Source organism: Amblyomma americanum, chromosome 2, assembly GCF_052857255.1.
Source record: "Amblyomma americanum isolate KBUSLIRL-KWMA chromosome 2, ASM5285725v1, whole genome shotgun sequence".
NCBI lineage: Eukaryota > Metazoa > Arthropoda > Arachnida > Ixodida > Ixodidae > Amblyomma > Amblyomma americanum.
This window is the reverse complement of record NC_135498.1, coordinates 50,166,394-50,187,431: the sequence shown is the minus strand read 5'-3', so window position 1 is coordinate 50,187,431 and position 21,038 is coordinate 50,166,394. Positions and strand designations below refer to the sequence as shown.

The window sequence follows — 21,038 nt, the reverse complement described above, 5'->3', positions numbered from 1 at the left end:
TTGGAGTGCCACGCTATAGTACATCACTGTGGCCAATGGCTGGGTCGTTAGGGAGCAGGACAATCTCCAGCTGCATCGAGATTAAATAGTGCATTTCGGTATAGTAGTATGACCACTCACAAGTACCATAAGTGTTCGTTTGTTGACTTTGCTTTGAGAGGAAATGAGCAAGGTAAGGTATGCATATGCTGTAGACACGAGCTTTCTGTTTAAGCAGTCCAAATTAATTGCTAGTAGAATGGGTCTAAAGGGCTGCCAGACGTGTTGAAGAAGCCTCACAAACCTTTTGCTGTCCAGTGGAACCTCGTGCTGTCCCCGCTCAAGCAGTCGTATTCAGTGAATGGCGTTCTAAATTTTTATGCAGATTTTCTTTTCTTTCATATTTTGTTTCTTCAAGGATGCTTCGCATGGCCCTTGTTGTTTCCCTTACATCCTTCTTTTTTTTTTTTGTTATGTGAGCCTCCAACAATTGATTCTTTGCTGTCTTTTCTGGATGCAGAGAAAAATCCCGTGGATTCCCTTTTTATCATGACATGTAATGGTTCCCTCACGGAGTACATTGTCGACCCCCGGCCCTGCTCTTCCCTGAACAAGGTCACTGAGGACTCGCCCATTGAGCTCGACGTGACTGGTTACGCCCAGTGGAGCCTTCTCAGGTGAGTCTTTAGCAGAACACTGATGTGCATTTTTTATTGAGTTTTTTTTTTATTGAGTTATCAACACACTTCTCTTGGTGAATGTATGCTTGGTAGTTGCAGCAGCACCTGTTAATGAAGACGGTCTGAAGTAAAACTGCATGTACCAGTTCAAAGATGGCCATTGGTTAGATTCTGTCAGACGTCCGGCAGCTACCATGCCGACCTTTTTGCCGTCCTTTCGGCATGCAATAAGTGACGAGAGGAGAGGGAAAGGTGTGAGGAGGCTGAAATTCAAATTTTGACTACAGATAACTCAGCTTCTACAAAGCGCATCAAAAAAATTTTTGCTGGACGATATTTGTAAAGAGGCATCCTTTAACATCACAGGCATCATCATCATCATAGCCTGACTTCATCTACCGCAGGACAAAGGCCTCTCCCATACCTCTCCAATTAACCCTATCCTCTGCCAGCTGTGGTCACCTTTTCCCTTGCAAACTTCTTAATCTCATCCGCCCACCGAACCTTTCACCGCCCCCTGCTACGCTTGCCTCCTCTTGGTACCCAGTTCGTTGCCTTTAAGGACCATCGGTTATCTTCCTTCACATTGCATGCCCTGCCCAAGCCCACTTTTTTTTCTTGTTTCAACTGGGATGTCATTAACCCGCGTTTTTTCAATGACCCGCTCTGCCCTCTTCCTGTCGAATGTTTCACCTATCATTTTCCTTTCGATAGCACACTGCCAGTTTAAATTGAACCCTTTTTGTTAGCCCCATAGGTGAATGCTGGTAAGATACAACTGTTATATACTTTTCCTTTTCCTGATCACAGGCACACCGCAACTTTATTAGAGCCCCTTTCATAGCCCCTTTAAAGTTGTAACTCCAGATGCATTTCTAGTACATTTTTTTTAATAAAAATAATTTTTTTTCATGTTTGTTGACAATTTGATAAGGGGTCAATTTGATAAGGGTAAAGGACTTAAGAAGGATCTTAAGACAGACAACAAATTTTTGTTTTTACCTGCTATTAAAATATTTTCCTGGAACAGTGGCCTCATACCTTAAAGAATGGCTCCTTATGCCCGTGCAAGGTAATATCTGAGTGAAGGATTTGTTTTGTTTTTGTGCTCTAACTAGCTCCACTGTCAAAACAAATTTAGTGCCAAATCACTGTGGCGCTTGCAGGCCACCCATGAGCCATGACACAAAGCAGCCACTCAGCAGCAACAACCCCCTCATGGCAGGACAGGCCAGTGCTGCATCCACTGGGAAACAGTCCTTCAAGGGTACGTTGCCTCTGTACTTCTTTTTATTGTACTGTCATGCTGAGTGCAGTTTCGAGCTGTTGGTTTTGTCCAGGGATGTAGTTGCAGTACATGTTTTACTGACAAATACAGGAAGGGAATATATAAGTGAAACTTTTTGTTGAGGTGGAGTTCTCTGTCCCTGATTTGCAGTGCAACTTCTCCCATTGCTGTGACAGTCTTGCAGTGAATTACAAGGTACTCTATAGCACATTGTCGGATGTGTCAGATATGTCAGATGTGGTACAAGTGTACAGCATGTCTGTGCCCCTGCATAGAATTTTCACAGAGATGTTGCAGTCATAAAATATGGACAATAAATTGAAAATATCCAAGTTGGAAGTAAACAGTTTGGCTGTATTCGTGGATATACAGGTGTAATCTGCAGATACCAGCAAACAGCCTTAGAGAAAGATATGTATTCCTGATTTCTGCATGTTAAAACCTTGAGTGCTCATTCTTTCAGTAGTACGCATTGCTCTCAACGTGCATCATTTGAGCACTCTGTTAGGATTGTAGTGTTTTGACTTGGTTTTCTACTTTGTCTATGCTAACCGTGAATCCGGTTTTGAAACAGACATCAATGGAATGAGTCACATGGAAGGTCCAGGGATGAGCCCGAAGGACAGCGATGACAGCTGGCTCTCACAGGTATGGTGCAAAGCTGCTCTGCATTGTCTGTGTTTATGGTATTAAAGTGCGGCATATTTAGGGAAAATCCTGTGCACCGATACTTTTTATTTAGAGGAATGACTGAATTCATGGCAAAGCATGCTCAGTACGGTGTGTGTGGAATGATAGGCTGGTCTCATAGGACAGTCATCGCTGTCAAATTTTCACTCTCCACGAACCAGATGTTTGGTTGAAAACACACTATGTTGCTTTTTTATTCAGTGCACTGTTGTTGAATGGAACAGACACTGTTGGGTAGAAAGCCTGTTGACAATTTTTATTATGTACCCTTCTCCCTGTAACACAAAAGGTACTGGAAAGAGGGAACCAACAGTGCTCCTGATGAAACTAAACCTTGATTTGCACTGAGCTGAAGTGGACTGAATGTCTTCTTTATTTTTCCTGAAAACTGTTCATGAGACATTTCAGTGCAAACGTGCCTTATTTAAGTTGACAGCATGCCTTGCAACACTGAAAAAACAAAAGAGATGTTGCAGATCTCAGAGAGCAAAGAAATTTTTGCAGGGGCCTGAAACAAGTATTAAATCTGAAATATTTTTCAATTTTTTTTTTTACAGTGAAACCTCGTTATAGCAAACTGGTAAGAAATCTTAAAATAGTTTAAGGAAGTCAAAATTTGTAAAATTTTGCTATAAACTGATGCTGGAGAAGTGAAATTTAGTCAGTGAAAGAACACCAACTGGGAGAGACTTTTTCCATAGTTTTAGCACCGTTTCAGAGCCGGCTAGGGTGGCTTCTTCACATTACAGTGGTGTCGTGTAAAAAATCGGACACCAGTACAAAAGCTACCGGTGTTTTCACCGCCTCTGCTTGGTGACAGTCGACGTGAGCAAAGGCTTGCTGGAAAGCTACAACAACCGACCATGTCTACTGCCGACTGCCTGCCTACCAGCTGTTCTCGCCACTACATCGGCGCTGACGGCAAGTGCGAGATAAAGCGTGAACCGTGGCGCGAATTCTTGCCGCACCACCACCATTCACCCGTGTAGTGAGGCAAAGCCTGTCGCCCGCCATTTTAGTGGGCGCAGCGTGGCACTTGGCAGGTGGATATATCCATTTTGTGGCATATTGTATTCAATATATAAAGCAAGAAATGCGTGTGTTTATTAAAAATATTGAGGAACTGTTTGATATAGCTAATAATTCATAATATCTGTGTTCGTTATAACTAGGTTTGACTGTGTTTGTAATACCCTCTGTGCCCGGGTCGGGAGTTACTGAGAGAGTGGAGTACACAACGTATTCAGTAAACTACTGCAAAAAAAGAAAGCACAGACACACACACACAACGATTTCAATCGAAAATAGTTATACAGAGTGTAGATATGAATTTGGAACACCAAAATGAGCTGTTAGAGCACTTTTAAACAAATTAATATCTGTTATTGACACTATAGTAGGATACAACTTAAAAAAACAACAGTTGTTAACACTTGGCCACGATCCGCAGCATACTGTATTGCTCCTCTAGCCAGTCGCAGGAGTAAACGAAATCAGCTGTTTAATGTTTGACCTTATTAAGCAAGCCAAGTGTCAAAATTCTAGAGCTTATGACTGTTTTCTCGTGATTAGCTTCTTGTTTAGATGACGAGAGAAGTTTTAACAACGGTCTGCTGTTTGGTCGTGAAGGAATTCTGTGCGCCGGTCCTAAATGTGGGCGGAGCTTCACTGCAGAGTTAAGTTGTATCCGACTGCTTACAGCATTCAGGAAGGTGGCTCCAGTCCCGAATTGAATGGGGCAGGAATGAGTGATAAAAGGCATTGGCGTGGCATGTCAAATATCGAACTTTGTGATGGTTGTCCAGGCAACGTGGTTTGTATGTGGGTTGCTGAAGCAAAAGATTGTGAAGCGTATTATGGTAGTAAACATAGGCACATAATTTGACAACGTGGTTAGAGTAGAGGAAGGTGCAAAGTAGTGGTGCTGGTGCTGGAAGTACAAGTGGTGCTAGAAGCACAATAATAATTGTTAAGGATGTAACGAGCAGACCGATTCTGAATAGCTACGATGGAGGTTACTAGAAAATGTGGTAATGTGTTTCCAAATAAGTCATGCAAATTTTATTGCAATGCGTGATCACTGTCACTCTGGAGTGGCAGCCTGCTCTTCCACACCTAATCATTGCAAGCCTGGTCAGTTCTTGACTTCTGACAGAAAGCTGTTACAGACAAAAAGGTTCAGCTTAGTCATCACCTCGTCGCAACCAACATAGCACTGTGGAAAATTTGTCGCGTGCAGTTCAACAACACCCAGGTAATTGTGCCGAGGAAGATAAAAGTTGAAAAAAAGAAATCCTTATAGGCATGAGTAGTAGAGCAGGGTGGAGGTTATTACTTGTGTCGGTGTTGCTTTTGTCCTTCTTGGCAAGACACATTTTCTACCTTAACTAGAAATGTAAATACATGGGACTGCTTCTAATCACTGAAAGCATAAAAAACAATGCGTTTTTTTTTTAATTTATGGCTGTTGTGGCGCGAGTTGATTCTACTGTGGTGAAGGAGCGACAGAGAGAGAGAGAGAAAAAAGATGTTGGCATTGTGTGTTATGTATGAGAGGCAGCAAGATTACACCCATGCTGAAGGGGAAGCAAGAGCTAACCAAACAGAACTTTGTAAGTGAGGGCCTATACCCTTATAGGTTCATTCCTCCTTTGCCTTGGCCATCGCTCCCGAAGCACTGTACACCCTTAGTGATAGAACAGTCACCGCGCACCCAGTGTGTTGAGCCTACTGCTGGTCGGGTAGTAGATCAGAAACTGGACCATATCGCAGACGAGCAAGTGATTGCAGTGCTGAAGCCAATCGTGAATGCCATGCGTGTGCTGCTTTCCAGTTTGCACATGCCAGCTGCACAGAATGCACTGCATATTCTGGATTGGTTGAATCCAGTGCTTGCAGCTTTCCCAATAGCTGGCACAACGCATCCTCCAGCCTCATCCTTCCGAGAAGAAGTCCGATGCTTACGTTGTCATCAACATTATCAGTCGCAACGGCAAGCAGCCTTTCTTGACACTGAAACATCTGCGCTGCCTTGTGATGGAGGGCCCTCGAATCGTTCTACTCAGGTTGCAGCAGTCGGCAGCCCTCAAGGTGTGCAGGCTACAGCTGCGGCGGCCTGTGACTTACAGGGCTTGTGTCGTTGCCTGTTGTGCTTGCTACGGACCGCGTTTCTCTATTTCTCCTTATTCTTTTATGCCCCCCTCATCCCTCTCCCCCAGTGCAGGGTAGCCAACCGGAACATTTTACTGGTTAACCTCCCTGCCTTTCCTCTACCACTTCTCTCTCTCTCTCTCTCCTTTGTCTAGTGTACTTCATCTTTGGTTGCACTGCATTGTTACTTCAGCCCGGTAAGCATCATCATCACCATACATACATACGGTGTCTTGCCATTGCAGGTGGAGATTATTACCCACGTGGGGCCGCACCGGAGGCTGTGGATGGGCCCGCAATTTTCGTTCAAAACTCTTCAGACCCCCGCCAGCACCCCTCTGTCGGCGCAGCACTCACAGGGCTCCGACTCCAAGTACACGCCCCTGTCCCCCGATTCCTACGGCGAGGACTCGGACACAATGCAGAGCCCAGGGTGAGGTTGTTTTGCTTGTTCACATCATTTCACTTCACTTTACTTTTTTACCTTAGAGACCCACTTTGACAGTACCCCATGAGTGGTGGTAGTGCGAAAATTGTTTGATTATGATTGTCACATAAAATCGGAGTGATTATTTAAACTGTTAAGAAACCTTGATGGACAGGTGATGGCTGCTATGTCATGGGAAAGGCCATTCCGGTCAGTTGCAGTGCGAAGAAAAAAAAGTGACAGTGCGGGTGCATTGGCAAGCAACTTGTAGTGGATGGCCATTGCGATGAAAAGCACGGCCTGATGGGGCGATGAAGGGTGTTCGGCCAAGCAAAGTGTAAAAAGACTGATGAAGCAGACGAAAGAAAAGCAATGCAACGATGATGAGCAAGCATTATTATACCTGAATGTCTCTTAAAGGAAGCATGACATGGTCATTCTTCATATGGCAGTTTTGTGCTTCAGTAACTAATACAAGAGCTTATGATTCAGTTTCCGAAATTTGGCTGCCCTGGACGCACTGTATATTCCAAAAAATGTGATTGAAATTGAGAACGAGAAACTCCTCCCACCGGCAGCGACCGCCATATTGAATGCTCTCGTGACGTCACTAGGGCATACACGGAGCAACGTCGCCGCGTAGGGTTTTGCAAGTGGCTTGGTTCCTGCAAAAGGGTTCTACAAGCTGAAGGGAGTGTATGTTTGACTTACAAATGCACACATGCAGCGGGGAAGTCATCTCATTCGGCACTTTTCTCTGCCCCTTTCGTGCCTCAAGGTTACTCTAGTGCCTCCTTGTGATAATTTGAGTTTAATTATCGAGCCGATGAATAGCGGACAAAAAATTGGTAGACAGCTACAAAACGCCGCGTCTTTCACGGCGCACAATGGCGAAGGCATGCATGGCACGTGCCGCTTTTCACATACGGGAGCACTTCACTGCTGAAAAGTGACCAGACTCATAACATAAAAATTACATGTTTCTGAGTGTAAATAATAAAGCAGGGGTCCATCGATTTCTGTTTCCTCAATAATAAGAAAAGGGGTGCCACGAGCAAGTCCACTTTTCTAAGGATCACTCGGCTCGTGTACTAAGCTGAAGGCTTCCAAAAAGAAAACACTGAAAATGCATTTTATTTTGATAAGCTAAAAAAAGAAAACTTTTTGAGTGACCGCCGTCTACGGTGTGCATGCAAGCACCTCAACAGCACACAGCAGACGAGGCGGGGCGGGTATGCCCTTGTGACGTCAGCGATCAGATGTTGCCAGACCAGTAAGCAGTTTGCAGAAGAAACGGAAAAAATTCGTTTTAAAAATATTTACTGCACAGAATCAACTGAAACTTGGGGGAATTTTTATTTAACGTGTTGGGAATTAAATGCGATAAGCAGGGTATGTGTGAAAATAGGCTGTCATGGCCCCTTTAAGTGATGATACACTGACGTCATATGAATAGACAGAATGAATAAACCTTGTGGCACGTTTTTGAACTGATTGTAATGTGCTGATGAGGTATGCTTGGTGCGGGCTCCAGATAGCAGATGAATGAAAATGAAAATTGGTTTTTGGGGGAAGGAACTGGCGCAGCAGTATCTGTCTCACACATCTATCGGTGCTGTAAGGAAAGGGATGAAGGAGGAACTAAGAGAAGAAAGGAAGAAAGAGGTGCCGTGGTGGAGGGCTCTGGAATAATTTCGACTACCTGGGGATACTTAACGTACTGACATCGCACAGCACATGGGCGCCTTTGCGTTTCGCCTCCATCGAAACGCGACCGCCGCGATCGGATTCGAACCCGGGTACTCCAGACCAGTAGCCGAGCGCCCTAACCACTGAGCCACCGCGGCGGGTGAGAGATAGCAGATGCATATTCTAGTTTTAGACTGATAAATGATTTGCAGGCGAGAAGTTTAATGCTACGAGGGGCATGCCGTAAATGATGCTTTAAAAAAAAAATCCTGATAATCGGCAACAATGTTTGTTAGATGTGTGCACCAGGAGAGATCGTAGGACAGGGTGACACCTAGGTTTGTATAAGTGTATAGACTTTAGCGGGATGTTTGCAACTGAGTAAGTAAAAAGTTAAGATACGGATTATGCCGGCGGTGAGAAGACAGGTTTGTGTTTACTGTTATTAGGTAAAAGTAGCCAGTCATTGCACCATGCATGCATTCGGTTAAGTTCATTTTGGAGCTGTGATTGATCAAAGGTATTATAATTGTGCAATAACACAGTCATTGCCAAATGGTTGTACATTATAAGCTAGTTTTGAGGATAAGTTGCTTATATAGACACGAACAAGAGGAAAAGTAGTAGTCAAACATTTTTATGGCAAACAGGTTTAACATAGTAAAATAGTTTGATACAGCCAAAATTCGTGATATAAAATTTTGCCAAAAAGCTCATTCAGGAAAAGAGCAATTTTGCCGGTGTGGGGACAACAACTGGGAGAGGCCTGTTCCGAAGTTTTAGCGCTGTTTCAAAGCTGCTCTTGATTGCAGAAGCCGCAAAAAACTGAGCACCAAACGCCAGTTGGGTTGGCTTCCCCCCGCACAGCACCGCCAGCCTGGCGGCGCCAAGTCCGATGCCAGCAAGTGTAGCTACCCCTAATTACACAGCAGTGTGGTGTAAAAAATGGGACGTCAGATCGAAAGATATCGCCGTTTTCACCACCTCCACGTAAGTCTACGTGAGCACAGAATGGCTACTGGACGACCATGCTGCTGGTTCCGGGTCACCATAGATGGGTGTGAGACACAAATTGGTGCCGACCGCATGGCTAGTAACTGTTCACACCGCTATACCTTCTGTAGCATGGTTGGCAAGTGCGAGGTAAGGCCCATCTAGTGCGAGATAAGTATGAATCGTGCCTCGAACTCTTCCGCACCACCACCAGTCCGTCGTGCAGTGAGGAAAAGCCTGCCACCTGTCATCTGAGCAGGCACAGTTTAGCGATTGGTAGTTCGATATATCCGTTTTATGGAAAATTTCGTTCGATAAATGAAGTAAGAATTGCATGTGTTTGTGCAAAATATTTAGGAACAGTTCGATATAGCCAATAATTCGTAATATCAATGTTCGTTGTAACGAAGTTTGGCCGTACAAAATGCTAGGGGATGCTTGATGTTATGGGGAGGGGTCTGGAGCTGTGTCCAGTGGCGAGGAAGAACTGGGAGTGGTTAGTGAGGAATTCTTCTATCCATAATAAAATATTAGGATGTAATTTCAGTCGGGCTAGTTTTAGTATTAAAAACTTGAGGGGCATTTTGTCAAATGCTTTTACAAAGCCTTGAAAAATTATGGCAGTGCATGAATTCAGGTCAAGGTTACAATGCTTGTCATGAAGGAAGATGTCCAGTTGTGTTTCACATGACTACCCTTGCAGAAGCTGTGCCGTGAGAAATGAAACAAGTTGTTACTGTCGAGAAAGTCCATGCCTTGGGAATAGATCATATGTTCCATGATTTTGCAAGGTGCGCCGGTTAATGTGATCTGACGGTAATTTTGGTGGGGTATCTTTGTTACTTTATTTGTATATGGGAAGACCTGCACTCTTCAGAAAGCCACTGTGAGAACAATAAGGGAATATGTCATTAGTATATTGCACAATATTTTGGAGTTAATTTCATTTATGCCAGTTGGTGCTGAAATTTTAATTTTTTCCAAGAAGGACGAAATGCCAGCTTTAGAAAATGTGACAGCAGGCATATTGGGTTGTATACTACTAGCGGTGGACACAGCAGTTGGTGCATGAATTTCATTTGTAAATACTGATGAAAAGGTGTTCAGAACTTCAGCGCGCTCAATTTCATTGGCTTCTTCTTAAAACCCTTCAGTCAGAGTGATGCTTTGTGTTGAATTTTCTTGACAGTATGTACACAATAAAGCACTGATGGAAGCATGAAAAGTATTTAATGCTGTGCTGTGCTGTGCTCATCTTGGAAGCAAGCAACCATTGCCCCAGTTGTTCACCATGTAAATTTACTGTGATGCAAGCAGTTCTTGACAGTTTTTTCAGGGTCATTCGATAATGTGAATATTTTTTCTGGTCTCTTGAAGTTAAATTAACGAGCTTTTAAATGTATATTCGAACCATTTATATTTTGTTATATTATTAATGCGAAAGCTTATAGAAGTGTCCAGTTCATCCAAAAATGGTGAGACATTTTTCATTTGAGGCTTCATTTTCACAACAAACCAACTTTTGCATGGTTGAGTAAGTTTTTTGTCGTCATTGTTCTGGGTCACTTTTCATTGTTGAGCAAACGTAATGTGAATTTATTAGCTTATTTGTACTTGCAGGCCAACCGGAACACATGAAGAATAAAAAATTCATAAAGGGAAGCATTTCACACAACCTATTACAATTGGTCTGCATTTCCTACATTTGTGGGTTATTTTTGTTTTGTACACATTATGTATGGTAGCACCATGATTTTTTTCATATGGTACCGTGTGAAATTTGATCTCCTGAATGGTATGCGGTCACAGCAGCACACTTTGGCAGTGCACTATTTAAGGGAAAGAAAAAATTCCTTCCCTGCAGATTTTCTGGCCCCATGTCGGTACCCGTTGCTGTGCCATCAATGAGCCATTACTTCTCGGACAGTGCTTTTCCTCCCCTGCTGATTGAGGCTACCTCTGGTAAGCTCGCCTGCCCAAGCTCTGCACTCTCTCTTGTAAGGAGTGCACAGGTTTCAAGAAAATGTTTGCTTTTGCTTGATTTCAATGCACCTCCCTCAGATATGGGCTCCAGATGTCAGAGAATGGGGCCATTAGATTCTCCTTGATATGTGGACATTGGGCAACACTGCTCGACTGCACCTCAGTGATGACATCACCATGGTCCAAGAGCTGGTTCTCTCCTTTACTTGTGCCAGCTACATGTATTAATGCGTGAGCATTAGTGAGGACATGTCACAGAGAAAGTGGCATGAAGAGTAAACGGAGTGAAGCCCTGAAGAGAATGAATCCACTTAAATTCACAGAGAAGCAACCCAGCTGGGCCACCTAGATCACGTGACCTTATGGCGTCGTCGTAACCTGCCCACCGGATTGTGAGCAAACTGCCCACCATGGCAGGTGGCAGTTAAATTAATGATTGGTCATGATAGGTTGCTCGGAAAGAGCAACCTGGGTCGCACAAGCCTCACCGATGCCATCGCAGGGTGGCGCATCGCTTAACCGCTGCACCACTATGCCAGGAGTGGTGTGAGGACTTCCAGGGATCTATGAATATTAAGCAGAGAATGACGGACATCGGGGTGTTAAAAGAATGTTAGAATGAGGACACCAAGAACGAAAAATAAAAGAAATTAAAAATAAATCTGTGTGTAGTCATGCGCGTAGTTCATAGCTATGACCATTCACGCATTTCCATCATGTTGCCCAAGTGAGTGCCATTGAGTTTTAGTTTTTTCTTTTTACTGTTCATTCATGTTAGAGACTTCCAGACACAACTGGTTTTTGCATGACTGGGCAGAAAAAGACATGCTGTGCAAGGCACTTATATGTAAGCAGTTATGGGGTAGCTCGCTGCCCATATGCTGCTCAGCAGACCACCAGTAGGAGGGGGAGGTGTTATGGGAGGAAAAACACTGCAGCTGTGTCACTCGTGATGGCCAACTTAACAAGCCATCAGGGAGTGAATAGTGAATGAAAAGTAGATGAATGAGAGTTCCTGCAGTGGGTGGCTTCGTATTCCTTTCGAGCACCTTGGATTCTGACATCACAGCGCATGTTAGAACCTAAATTGGACCACCATATATACAAAAAAAAAAGAGCCGCATGTCGCATCTAAGGCAAGAAGAAAAACAATAAACATTAGAGCTACACAAAAGGAAGAGCACTAATCAAAGTTTGAGTGAGTATTGCAAAACAGATGTATGTTTAACATGAACTGATGGGCGAGTTGGTCAGACATAGTTCTTGTAAACCAGCGCAACGGCTCGAAGCCAAGCAAGGGACAAAACACAGCGCTGTGTTTTGTCCCTTTCTGTTTGGCTTCGAGCCGTTGCGCTGGTTTACAAGAAAGATGTATGTTTGATTCTGAGCTGCCCTCTGAACACCAATCGAATTTGGCCGCGTGTTTCTTCTGTTTTTTTTTTCTCTCTCTCCCTTTGGTAACTCAGGTGGAATGCTAGGCTTAGGCATGTCAACCTTTCATCATTTTGAATTTTTTGTAGTGGTACATTTTGTAGTCGCGTCCTACTCTCTGCTGTGCCCTGCTTCATTTGCCTTCCCTTGGAATCCGCTGTTATCCTAACTGACCGTCAGTTGTCTGCTCTGCACATTGCTTACCCTGGCCATATCCACTTCCTTTTCTTGATCTCAGCTAGCGTGTTGTTAGCTCGCCTTTGCTCCCTAACCCTCTCTCTACCCTCTTTCTTTCTGTTAACGTTACCGCTGTCATTCATATTAAGTGAGTTCATATTGTTGAGGCCTCACCATATTAGTTGAGTTACTGACGCTATAGCCCTTCCGTCAGAAACGACAGTCACCTGTTATTGTCGCTTATCAACCCCATCAGGTAGCTTCGAAGGTCCGCCGAGCCTCCTGGAGGTGTGCGGGCACTGGTCCGACAGCTCGGGCGCATCGTCCCAGGCCAACGGACAAGAGCAGCTCATGGAACGCATTGCCGATGCCATGAACGAGTCACCATACAAGGAGAGGCAAGCTGTGCGCACCTCTAGCGGCAGTGGTGAGTTTCACAAAAAAATTCATCAAAAAGGCACATAAGAGCAGCAAAGATTAGTCAGTGAAAGGGCAGCAATACGGGCAATCCTAACGAGAGAAATGGGGAGACCTCTTCCAAAACTTTAACGCCATTCTAAAGGCGCGAGCGCGATTCTGGAAGCCGCATAAAACTGAAGGCGTTAGGCTGGCCTCTGCATACAGCTCTAGCACATAACGGGTAGGTAGGTAGGTAGGTAGGTAAAATACTTTATTTCTGAGAGATTTGGCTGCAAGCCCTTGCACTGCAGTGGCTTCTATAGCCCAGGTGACCGTCCTCTCTTGAGCGGCGGCTTCCGAGCTGTGCAGCAGCGGCTCCCACTGTTCGTTTGTGGTGATTGTTAGGTGCGTGAAGGGTAGGTGTTTACATTTCCAAAGGGGGTGTGGTAGTGTGGCTGGTTGTGAGCAGAATTTGCATTGCATGTTGGCGTGTATCTATCTGAGTGTGCTCTGCAGATTAGAAATTGGTGCAGGTAGGTGTTTGTGTGTGCATAGCTGTCGCCATTCATTAGCTTGAGTTTTGATCAGTAATTTGTGCGCGGATGGGTAGAGTGTCCGCGACAGTCGGTGTGCTGATGTAATTTCTCGGTAAGTTTGGGGGCTATCCATGGATTCAGGCGGCACTCTTGCCGCTGCGAGCCAAGCGCCTGCTAGGGTGGCTTCTCCGCATTACAGCCGTGTCGCGGGGGAAATGATACGTCAGAGAGAAAGCTGAAAGGCTACAAACGTTCACGCCGATGCGTCCAGGACGCTGTCAACAGGTTCGAGAGACCCGAGCGTGTGCTGCGCCGTGCACCAAACCTTCACATTGCTGTATCCTTCGTGGTGGGGATGAAGTGCGTGGGATAACGCGATAAAAGCCTGAGCCTTGGTACAAGCACTTGCTGCACCACCACCAGTCAATTGTGTAGTGCAGCGAAGCCTGCCTCCTGTCATTCGAGCAGGCGCTTTTTGGGGTTGGGGAGTTCGATATAACTGTTTCATGGCCAACCATGTTTGATGCACAGTCGAAGCGGGATGTATCGAATTCGAAGGGGTTTGTGAAATAACTGAATAAATCGATCATTCGGTATATAAAGCAATGGAAATAGAAAAGCTTTTGTGTAACCCAGAAGCAAGAACGCATTGCACCGACACTTGGCGTGTTCTTGCAGCGATGTGCTGTCCGTCAGTCGGTGTGCTGGCAGCACACCGCTCACTAGGAGTTGCTATGCCTAACCTGCTTCACGTCAAATCTGCAGTGGAAGATGGCTTAGAACTAGCCACTGTTACCGGTAAACTATAAATGCAATAATCTCATTGAAATTAAAATACGGTTAGTTTCAGCAACGACTTAGGCAGCGAAGCATGCCAAGCGAGGGCTGCCACAAGGACTTTGTTAGGTTGGCTTCACCGCATGACATCGGTGTAGCGTGGAAAATGAGTAAAAGAGATCGCAGGTCACCCTCAAATGCTCTCATTCACCTCATCAAGCGGTTTCACAGTGCCAGCACTGCCACCAGCTTCGCGCACCGTTCAATATATTGACTGTTCCGCTGAATATAATTTCGATATCCACGAACAATACTAGTGTTATACTTTTGCATGGGAGTTTCAAGGGCATGATTTGAATGTTTTATATTAGGTATAATTGGACATATCCGAGTTCGATATATCCAGGCTCGACTGTACAAAGCTGAAATTGCATGTGTTTGTTAAAAATATTTAGAAAGAGCTCGACGTAGCCAATAATTTTTTATATTCACGTTTGTTATATCAAGGTTTTACTGTATTTCAGCACAGGTCTTTTTAAGCTCTGCGTTCTATAACAGACAGGTCTGCACAATGTGCTTCGCATTCGAGGCGCCTGTGAGCTTTTCCTGCCAGTGACTGTCAGTTGCTCTGCATGGTACAGAAGATATACCCGAGTGGCTGTGAAGCTAAGCCTTACAGATATGGCAGGTGTTGTGCCTGCCCTTCACAATTACTGCTATCACTTCCTGGAGACTTTTATTCTTAATTGTGTTCATGCCTGCTGATGGCATGCTGATGGCAAAGTAACAGAGGTGTTCTCTCTCTCTCTCGCTCTCGTTTTCTCAATGACGTGCTGCATCAGAACTGGCCTGCTTTGAAGACGTCGGTTCACGCTGCAACTCGGATGTGTCCCTCTACCACTCGCCCAGCCAAAGCACAGAGCACTTACTGGTCTTTTCCTCTACCCAGCAAGACTCTATGTGACTCTCACAGTGAGTACTGTGCATCGTGCACATCCTGCATTTGAAGCACTTTTTTTTTTTTTTTTTGCAGAGCACGTGGTCATGATCACCTCATGACAGAGCCATTAGTGCTCGACTGATGTGACTGAAACTGCAAAAGTAGGCATAGGGTACACTTCCTATTTGCCAAAAACAAAAGCATTGTATCTCTGTACATATGTAGGAAGTAGTAAAATCTCATTGATGCATTTTTTTTTAATGTGGGGAAAGAATGTATCATCCGGGGAACCATTTTGAGAACTGCACAGTTGTTGAATGAGGTACAAAGGCATTTATTGACAGTTTCACTTTATAAAAATTTCTATTAGCATTCCTTGGCATGAAGTCTGAGCAGCTCTTTTTCTAGTGCTTGGAAAGGTCGGTATACGTTTGGGTTGTCCTTGGCAGGGAAGAAACATTGCAACACATTCGGACCATCAGTCGCATAAAAAGTGATTATTGGAAAAAGTTTTTTGTACTAAATACATTTCAGCTATATCTTTGCAAAGTATCCACACTCAAAACAATCCCAAAATATAAAGAAAATGAATACTTAGTCACACGGCTGAAAAATGAAGTGCAAGCTTTGAAATAGCGCCCGACTTCATGCGATCGCAATCCTGAAGCCACTCTCTGATCGCCGCCATTTTGCTGCTGTTTTAATGCTTGTTTCAGACCTCTCAAGATGGCATCACATTAGTGCAGCTAAAGCGACAAGCGTTTTCCCACGATTCGATTGCCTGTGACTCAATAAGTGCACACAGACTTCAAGCCTCTTCATCTCCATTCGTTATTTTACAAATACAGTCTCTGCTTTACAGATTTTTTCTCTTGTTTTGCCTAGGGCAATTGAGTTGAGCTTGGTATCAGTTCATTCTGTAAGAGTAGCGCTGTGTGGTTGTGCTTTTTTATTGGCTTTTACATTGTGCATTAAATTTAATTGCTTTCCTAAATTATGAGCCAATGCATTTTGTAAGTTCTATTTATTGATCTTTTTTACCAATATATTTTCTCTAAGTCAAGTGTAAAGACAGTGTCACTGCATAACATGCTTCTTGGGTGGTTTATTTTTGTAAATATTTCATGATTTATAAGCATTTTTTGGCTAACAGCATGTAACTAAGAGCCCATTTAAAATCACAAAACTGCTTATAACTCAAATTCTATTTGTGCTATTAAAACTGTAATTGCATATTTGGGCTGTAAATAAAAAACACCCACAGAAGGATTTTTTATAATAATCCTACCATAAATAAAGAGAAATAGTTTGAGGAGCCGCATCCCCCTTTAAGATGGACTTGAAGGAACCACGAAAATTAGTTTGTCTTATCAGAAGTGGCCTCAAAAGGCTATGTGAGCATGCAAGGTGCATCCAAATGTCTGTTACATGAGAGCATGGAATAAAGTTCCTTGCAGTGTGAAGATAATTTCAAAGAGAGCATTTATTTCACTGTGCATTAACTAAGCTGTAAGTGAGAATATGAAGCAAACTCACATCATCCCACTTCTAAGCGGCATCTGTCTTTTTTTTTTCATCATTTCTTTTCCTGTCTCTCATGACAACTTTTATCTGTGTTAATTTTTTGCTTCTTGTTTTCTCTCTTGTCTCCGAGTACTTTGAATGTGCCCACCTGGTTAGCCGTGCAGTACAGAGCTCTGAACTCATGTGACCTTTTTTATTATTATTATTCTCTCTGGCACTTACCTCACTCCTTCCATGAGCAGGTGCACAATGCATCATTGTCCGCCGCAAGCCGTGCACATGTGGCGCTTATGCCTCGGCATGTCAGATCAGTGTGCTGTGAGCACATGTATGCAATGCTGCATCAGTTACTGCATTGCTCAGGCCCAGATGAGCAGGGGCACAGTGTTGCATGAGGCAGGCATGATTGTGACCAGCCTACAAAACACTTTCAAGAAAGAACCCCTGCAGTGCTTACCTGTCTACTGTATATCTGCAGTCTACTGTAGTCTACTGTACATGAGTAACTTTGGACTTTTTATTCTTTGTAATGGAAGTTCAATTTTGGCATTTTTATGCTTACATTGTGACTAATTTCATGCCTGACTTCGTAGCTGTAAAGCATCTAGCTATTTCTGTGGCGTTAAAAACATTGAATCCTTAGTCTAAGCTTTCGTTTCTTTCTTCCATGCCACAGCAAAAAGCTTACCTGAGGAGGTGGCTTGGCATGGTCTTCCCTTTGTTTATTTCTTGAAATGAACATGAACCATAATGAAATAGGAATTTTCCTTTGTGTTCTTTCCAGTCATGCTTGTCTTAGGCTGCTGCTTACCAAAGGCACGTTAGCCATTTTCAATGTCATTTCTGTTGAGACTGAATGCATATCCTACACTTTTATTATATCTTTATGGCTGCTTATTGTACACTGAAGAATTACTCAGTGTTATGTATGAGAACTTCTTTTTCCATTTTTTCAAGTCACAAATCATACCTGCCTCTTTTAATGGGCTTCCAGTCAGATTTGGACTGTGTGGGCGGAGTGTATGACTTAAAGAGCTGCCTTATTTGTCCAATGGCTTGAGAGGAGTGAAAATAGAAATAATCTAAGAGATGGCACAGCTGATAGAAACATCTGCAAATTGTTTGATTCCAGTTCCTGTAATTCCGGTGTTATTTCTGTCATGAAAAAAAAAATGTTGCGGGAGTGAATGTAGTGGATGACTTCACACAATTCACCCGAGTTTAGCAAGCCTATTGGAAACTTTGCTCAATGAGTAATTGCAGTTTGGTCACCTGTTCTTTTTCTTCTTTGCCTGATTTGACAGCTTGGACGCTCAATTGGGCCTGTGGACCAGAAGAAGTCATCCGTTTTTAGATCACAGAACCTGGGCTGCAATGGCACACTCCAGTTCAATGTTATTGTGTTTGTTCTTTGTGACAAAAAAAGCGCTATTTACCATTGTCGTGTACAAAAAATGAAAAAAAAAATGGAATTGATAATTTTGAACTTCAGAGACAACACTTTCAAATGACGTGTTTTATGTCGCATGTCCCGATATTGCTTTTGTACTCAAAGTGAGACAAGGAAAAAAGAAAAAAAAAACATGCTTTTTAAGTTGTTTTCTGCTAGACATGGTGGACCTGTCATGTAGCAGACATAAAAGGCTGTGTAGTATAAATAGTTTAGCACTTATATATATATATTATATATATAATATGCATTTCATCGCATCGAGGAAGCGCAATAAAAATTTATGAATGCTCTGTATGTGCCTCTGTGACTGCAGTGATTCCATCTGTGCACTTGGTACTTATTGATCATTCTTTTTCTTTGGTTGCCTGCAATAGTATAAAGATCTAAAATAGTATTTTGTTTCTCTGCTTAAAGATTTAAACAGTGGTTTAGCTATCATGTAAATTGGGCTGGCTTTCATGGCTTGGCCTGCGCCTTACCTTCCATGCAATCAAAATCGACCAAAAAGTTATTTTTTGATTTTGCTCTTATAAAATGCTAGAATTCCTGAAGAACATATCCTTCAAACAGCGTACTTATTTGAGCACTGGAAAACGTCCCAAACTGGGAACTGGAAAGTGCCAGTCCATACTTAAATTAGATGCGAGTTTAGGCAGTTATTGCTTGCATGCCTGTTTTGTTTCTGTTGGAATTTTCAGTATGTATTGCACAAAATAACTACCATTAATTGTTCCTTTCTGGGTGCTCTGGTGCTGTTTGTCAGTGCTTGACTGCCATTGTTTGTGTTTTTTTTTTGCTTTTCGTGCACCCTAGTCTGGAATTTACAACAGCAAGCAGTTTGTTTTTTTGTTTTTTTTCAAGTACGCTGCAGAGACGACAATGGCTAGTTTTTCCTCCAGTCTGAAGGAAATGCAAGCTCTGCATATACCAGTATGTTGCACCATGTCTGTTTTATGTGGCACTGGCCCACGTGGAGAAAAACTGGATAACGAAGACAGATTTTCTGGCCTTGCCGAAAACAAGAGGAAAAGGAATATGAATGTATTATCTACTAAGAATTCCTTCCTAAAGCAGTACGGAGGAAATTAATCCAGTGATGTGATAGCTGCGCCAAAGCGTGCCAAATAGCAAATCCTGCTACATTTTTGGTATTCTGCGCCAAACGCGCATTTTCACATTCCAAAAGCGAAACTAATATCTCGAGGTCGAAACGTCCATGCACCCACAATTGCGAGCGACATCAACCCTCACGTCGACATCGAACATCATCATCATTGCACACTTTGCGCGTAAAGCAAAGAAAAACGTGAGCGCGTGTGTAGGGCAGGTCGAACTACCGGACAATAACGTGCTTGGAATGCTGCAGCACAACTCATCATTGAAATGGCGCCTTCGAAGCTTAAAGGTGAGTTCAAAGAACTTTCTTTACAAAGCGTTATGAAAAAACACTGCACTGGTATAGTGATGCCTTGTGATGGTGTGTGGTGATACAATCGCTTTTAAAGCATTTTTGGGGAGTTGTCTTGCCTGGTGTGTCTAAAACTGATTGTTCTAGCATGCCAAATGCATGTATGTGCCGCGATACTAAACTAAGAAATTTGTTGTTCCTCGGGTCGTTCCACCAAGTTCAACATCCACATCCTCGGCAAGAAGGACGAAAATGAAGACACCATATTATACTGGTGTCGCCAAGGCATTGATGGCAGTGGATTCTGCATTGTCTGCAATCACACCATTAAATGCACAAAGCATGGTGTTGCAGCGATAAAGCGACACGCTACAAACAAACAGCACATTGAGGCTATCATCGTGATTCTGCAGCTGTACTGAAAACGCCGAAGACCTGTCAGGTGCATTTGGACTTCTCGCAGAGTTCAGCAACACACTCAGGCGACCACGTGGTTCGTGCAGACTCTCTCTTCGTTCTGGGGATTACTTTCAAAGAAGTTCCCTTCTCCTGGGCGGATACAGCCACGTCTGTTTCTGAGGATGTTTCCCGATTCCGAAATTGCTAAACAGTTTGCTAAAGATTGTTAAAGACTGAAGAATTTTGGCGGTATTGAAAGTGGGCAGGCCTTGCTTGCTGAAGGGAAAACAAGGCTTTCAGCTGCTCTTGACAAAATGTCGCCCAAGGCAGCCAACTAGGCAGTATTTTGCAGTTAGAGTGAATTATGTTGCTTACAGAAAAAGGCACAGAACAAGTTCATTGCTTTTTGATAGCCCAAGAAGCTGAGAAGTTGTGCTGTCGTTACATGTTCATAATTATTATTCAGTTCATATATATTTAGAACCGTTGATAGTGTTTTTTCATTGTTTTTCTGTAAGCATTCTGCAATCTAGTCATTTTTGTTTTTTCATCGTTTTTTTCGTATGCTTGTTATTTGCATTCTAGTCATTTTGAAATTAAAGTTCCAGTGACTTGCTTGTTGTCCATTTATAACTGCTCTCCTATAGTGGTTTGGTGGCTATAACACAGCGCTGATCTATACGGTCACATAAATTAAATGATGCTGAAGTTCTAAAATTAGTTATTTAGGCCAACATCATGTTGCACAATTTCCTCTAATTTAATTAAATTGTGGGGTCTTACAAAACCACGATATGATTACCAGGCACGCCTTAGGGGGGGACTCCGGAATAATTTGAACCACCTGGGGTTCATTAATGTGCACCTAAATCTAAGAACTCGGGTGTTTTCGCATTTTGCCCGCATCGAAATGCCCCTAACACCCCTCTTGTGGCACAACACCTTTTTGTTCCCAAAGGCTTCCTTTTTATTTTATTTCTCGCAGCGTCAATTTTTCCACGTGGCGATGAGCCTTGAGCTGCTCCAAAAGGTGTTTCTCTGCTCCAAAATGCCCTTTTGGCTGCTCCAAAAAGCATGCACTGGGCTCATTTTAGGGTTGTGATTGCACGATCGAA

At 43.3% G+C, this 21,038-nt stretch overlaps 1 protein-coding gene across 1 annotated transcript in view; it reads left to right on the top strand.

Annotated features, from left to right (window-relative positions):
• Positions 1 to 18,408, top strand: part of LOC144121191 (BCAS3 microtubule associated cell migration factor-like) — a 38,296-nt gene extending 19,888 nt beyond the window's left edge. Inside the window, exons 15-22 of the mRNA XM_077654263.1 lie at positions 500 to 656; positions 1,826 to 1,926; positions 2,522 to 2,595; positions 6,033 to 6,220; positions 10,761 to 10,858; positions 12,744 to 12,914; positions 15,042 to 15,171; positions 17,968 to 18,408. Coding sequence (XP_077510389.1) covers positions 500 to 656; positions 1,826 to 1,926; positions 2,522 to 2,595; positions 6,033 to 6,220; positions 10,761 to 10,858; positions 12,744 to 12,914; positions 15,042 to 15,163 — 911 coding nt within the window. The 3' untranslated portion in view covers positions 15,164 to 15,171; positions 17,968 to 18,408. The remainder of the gene's footprint in view (positions 1 to 499; positions 657 to 1,825; positions 1,927 to 2,521; positions 2,596 to 6,032; positions 6,221 to 10,760; positions 10,859 to 12,743; positions 12,915 to 15,041; positions 15,172 to 17,967) is intronic.
• The last annotated feature ends 2,630 nt before the right edge of the window (positions 18,409 to 21,038 follow it).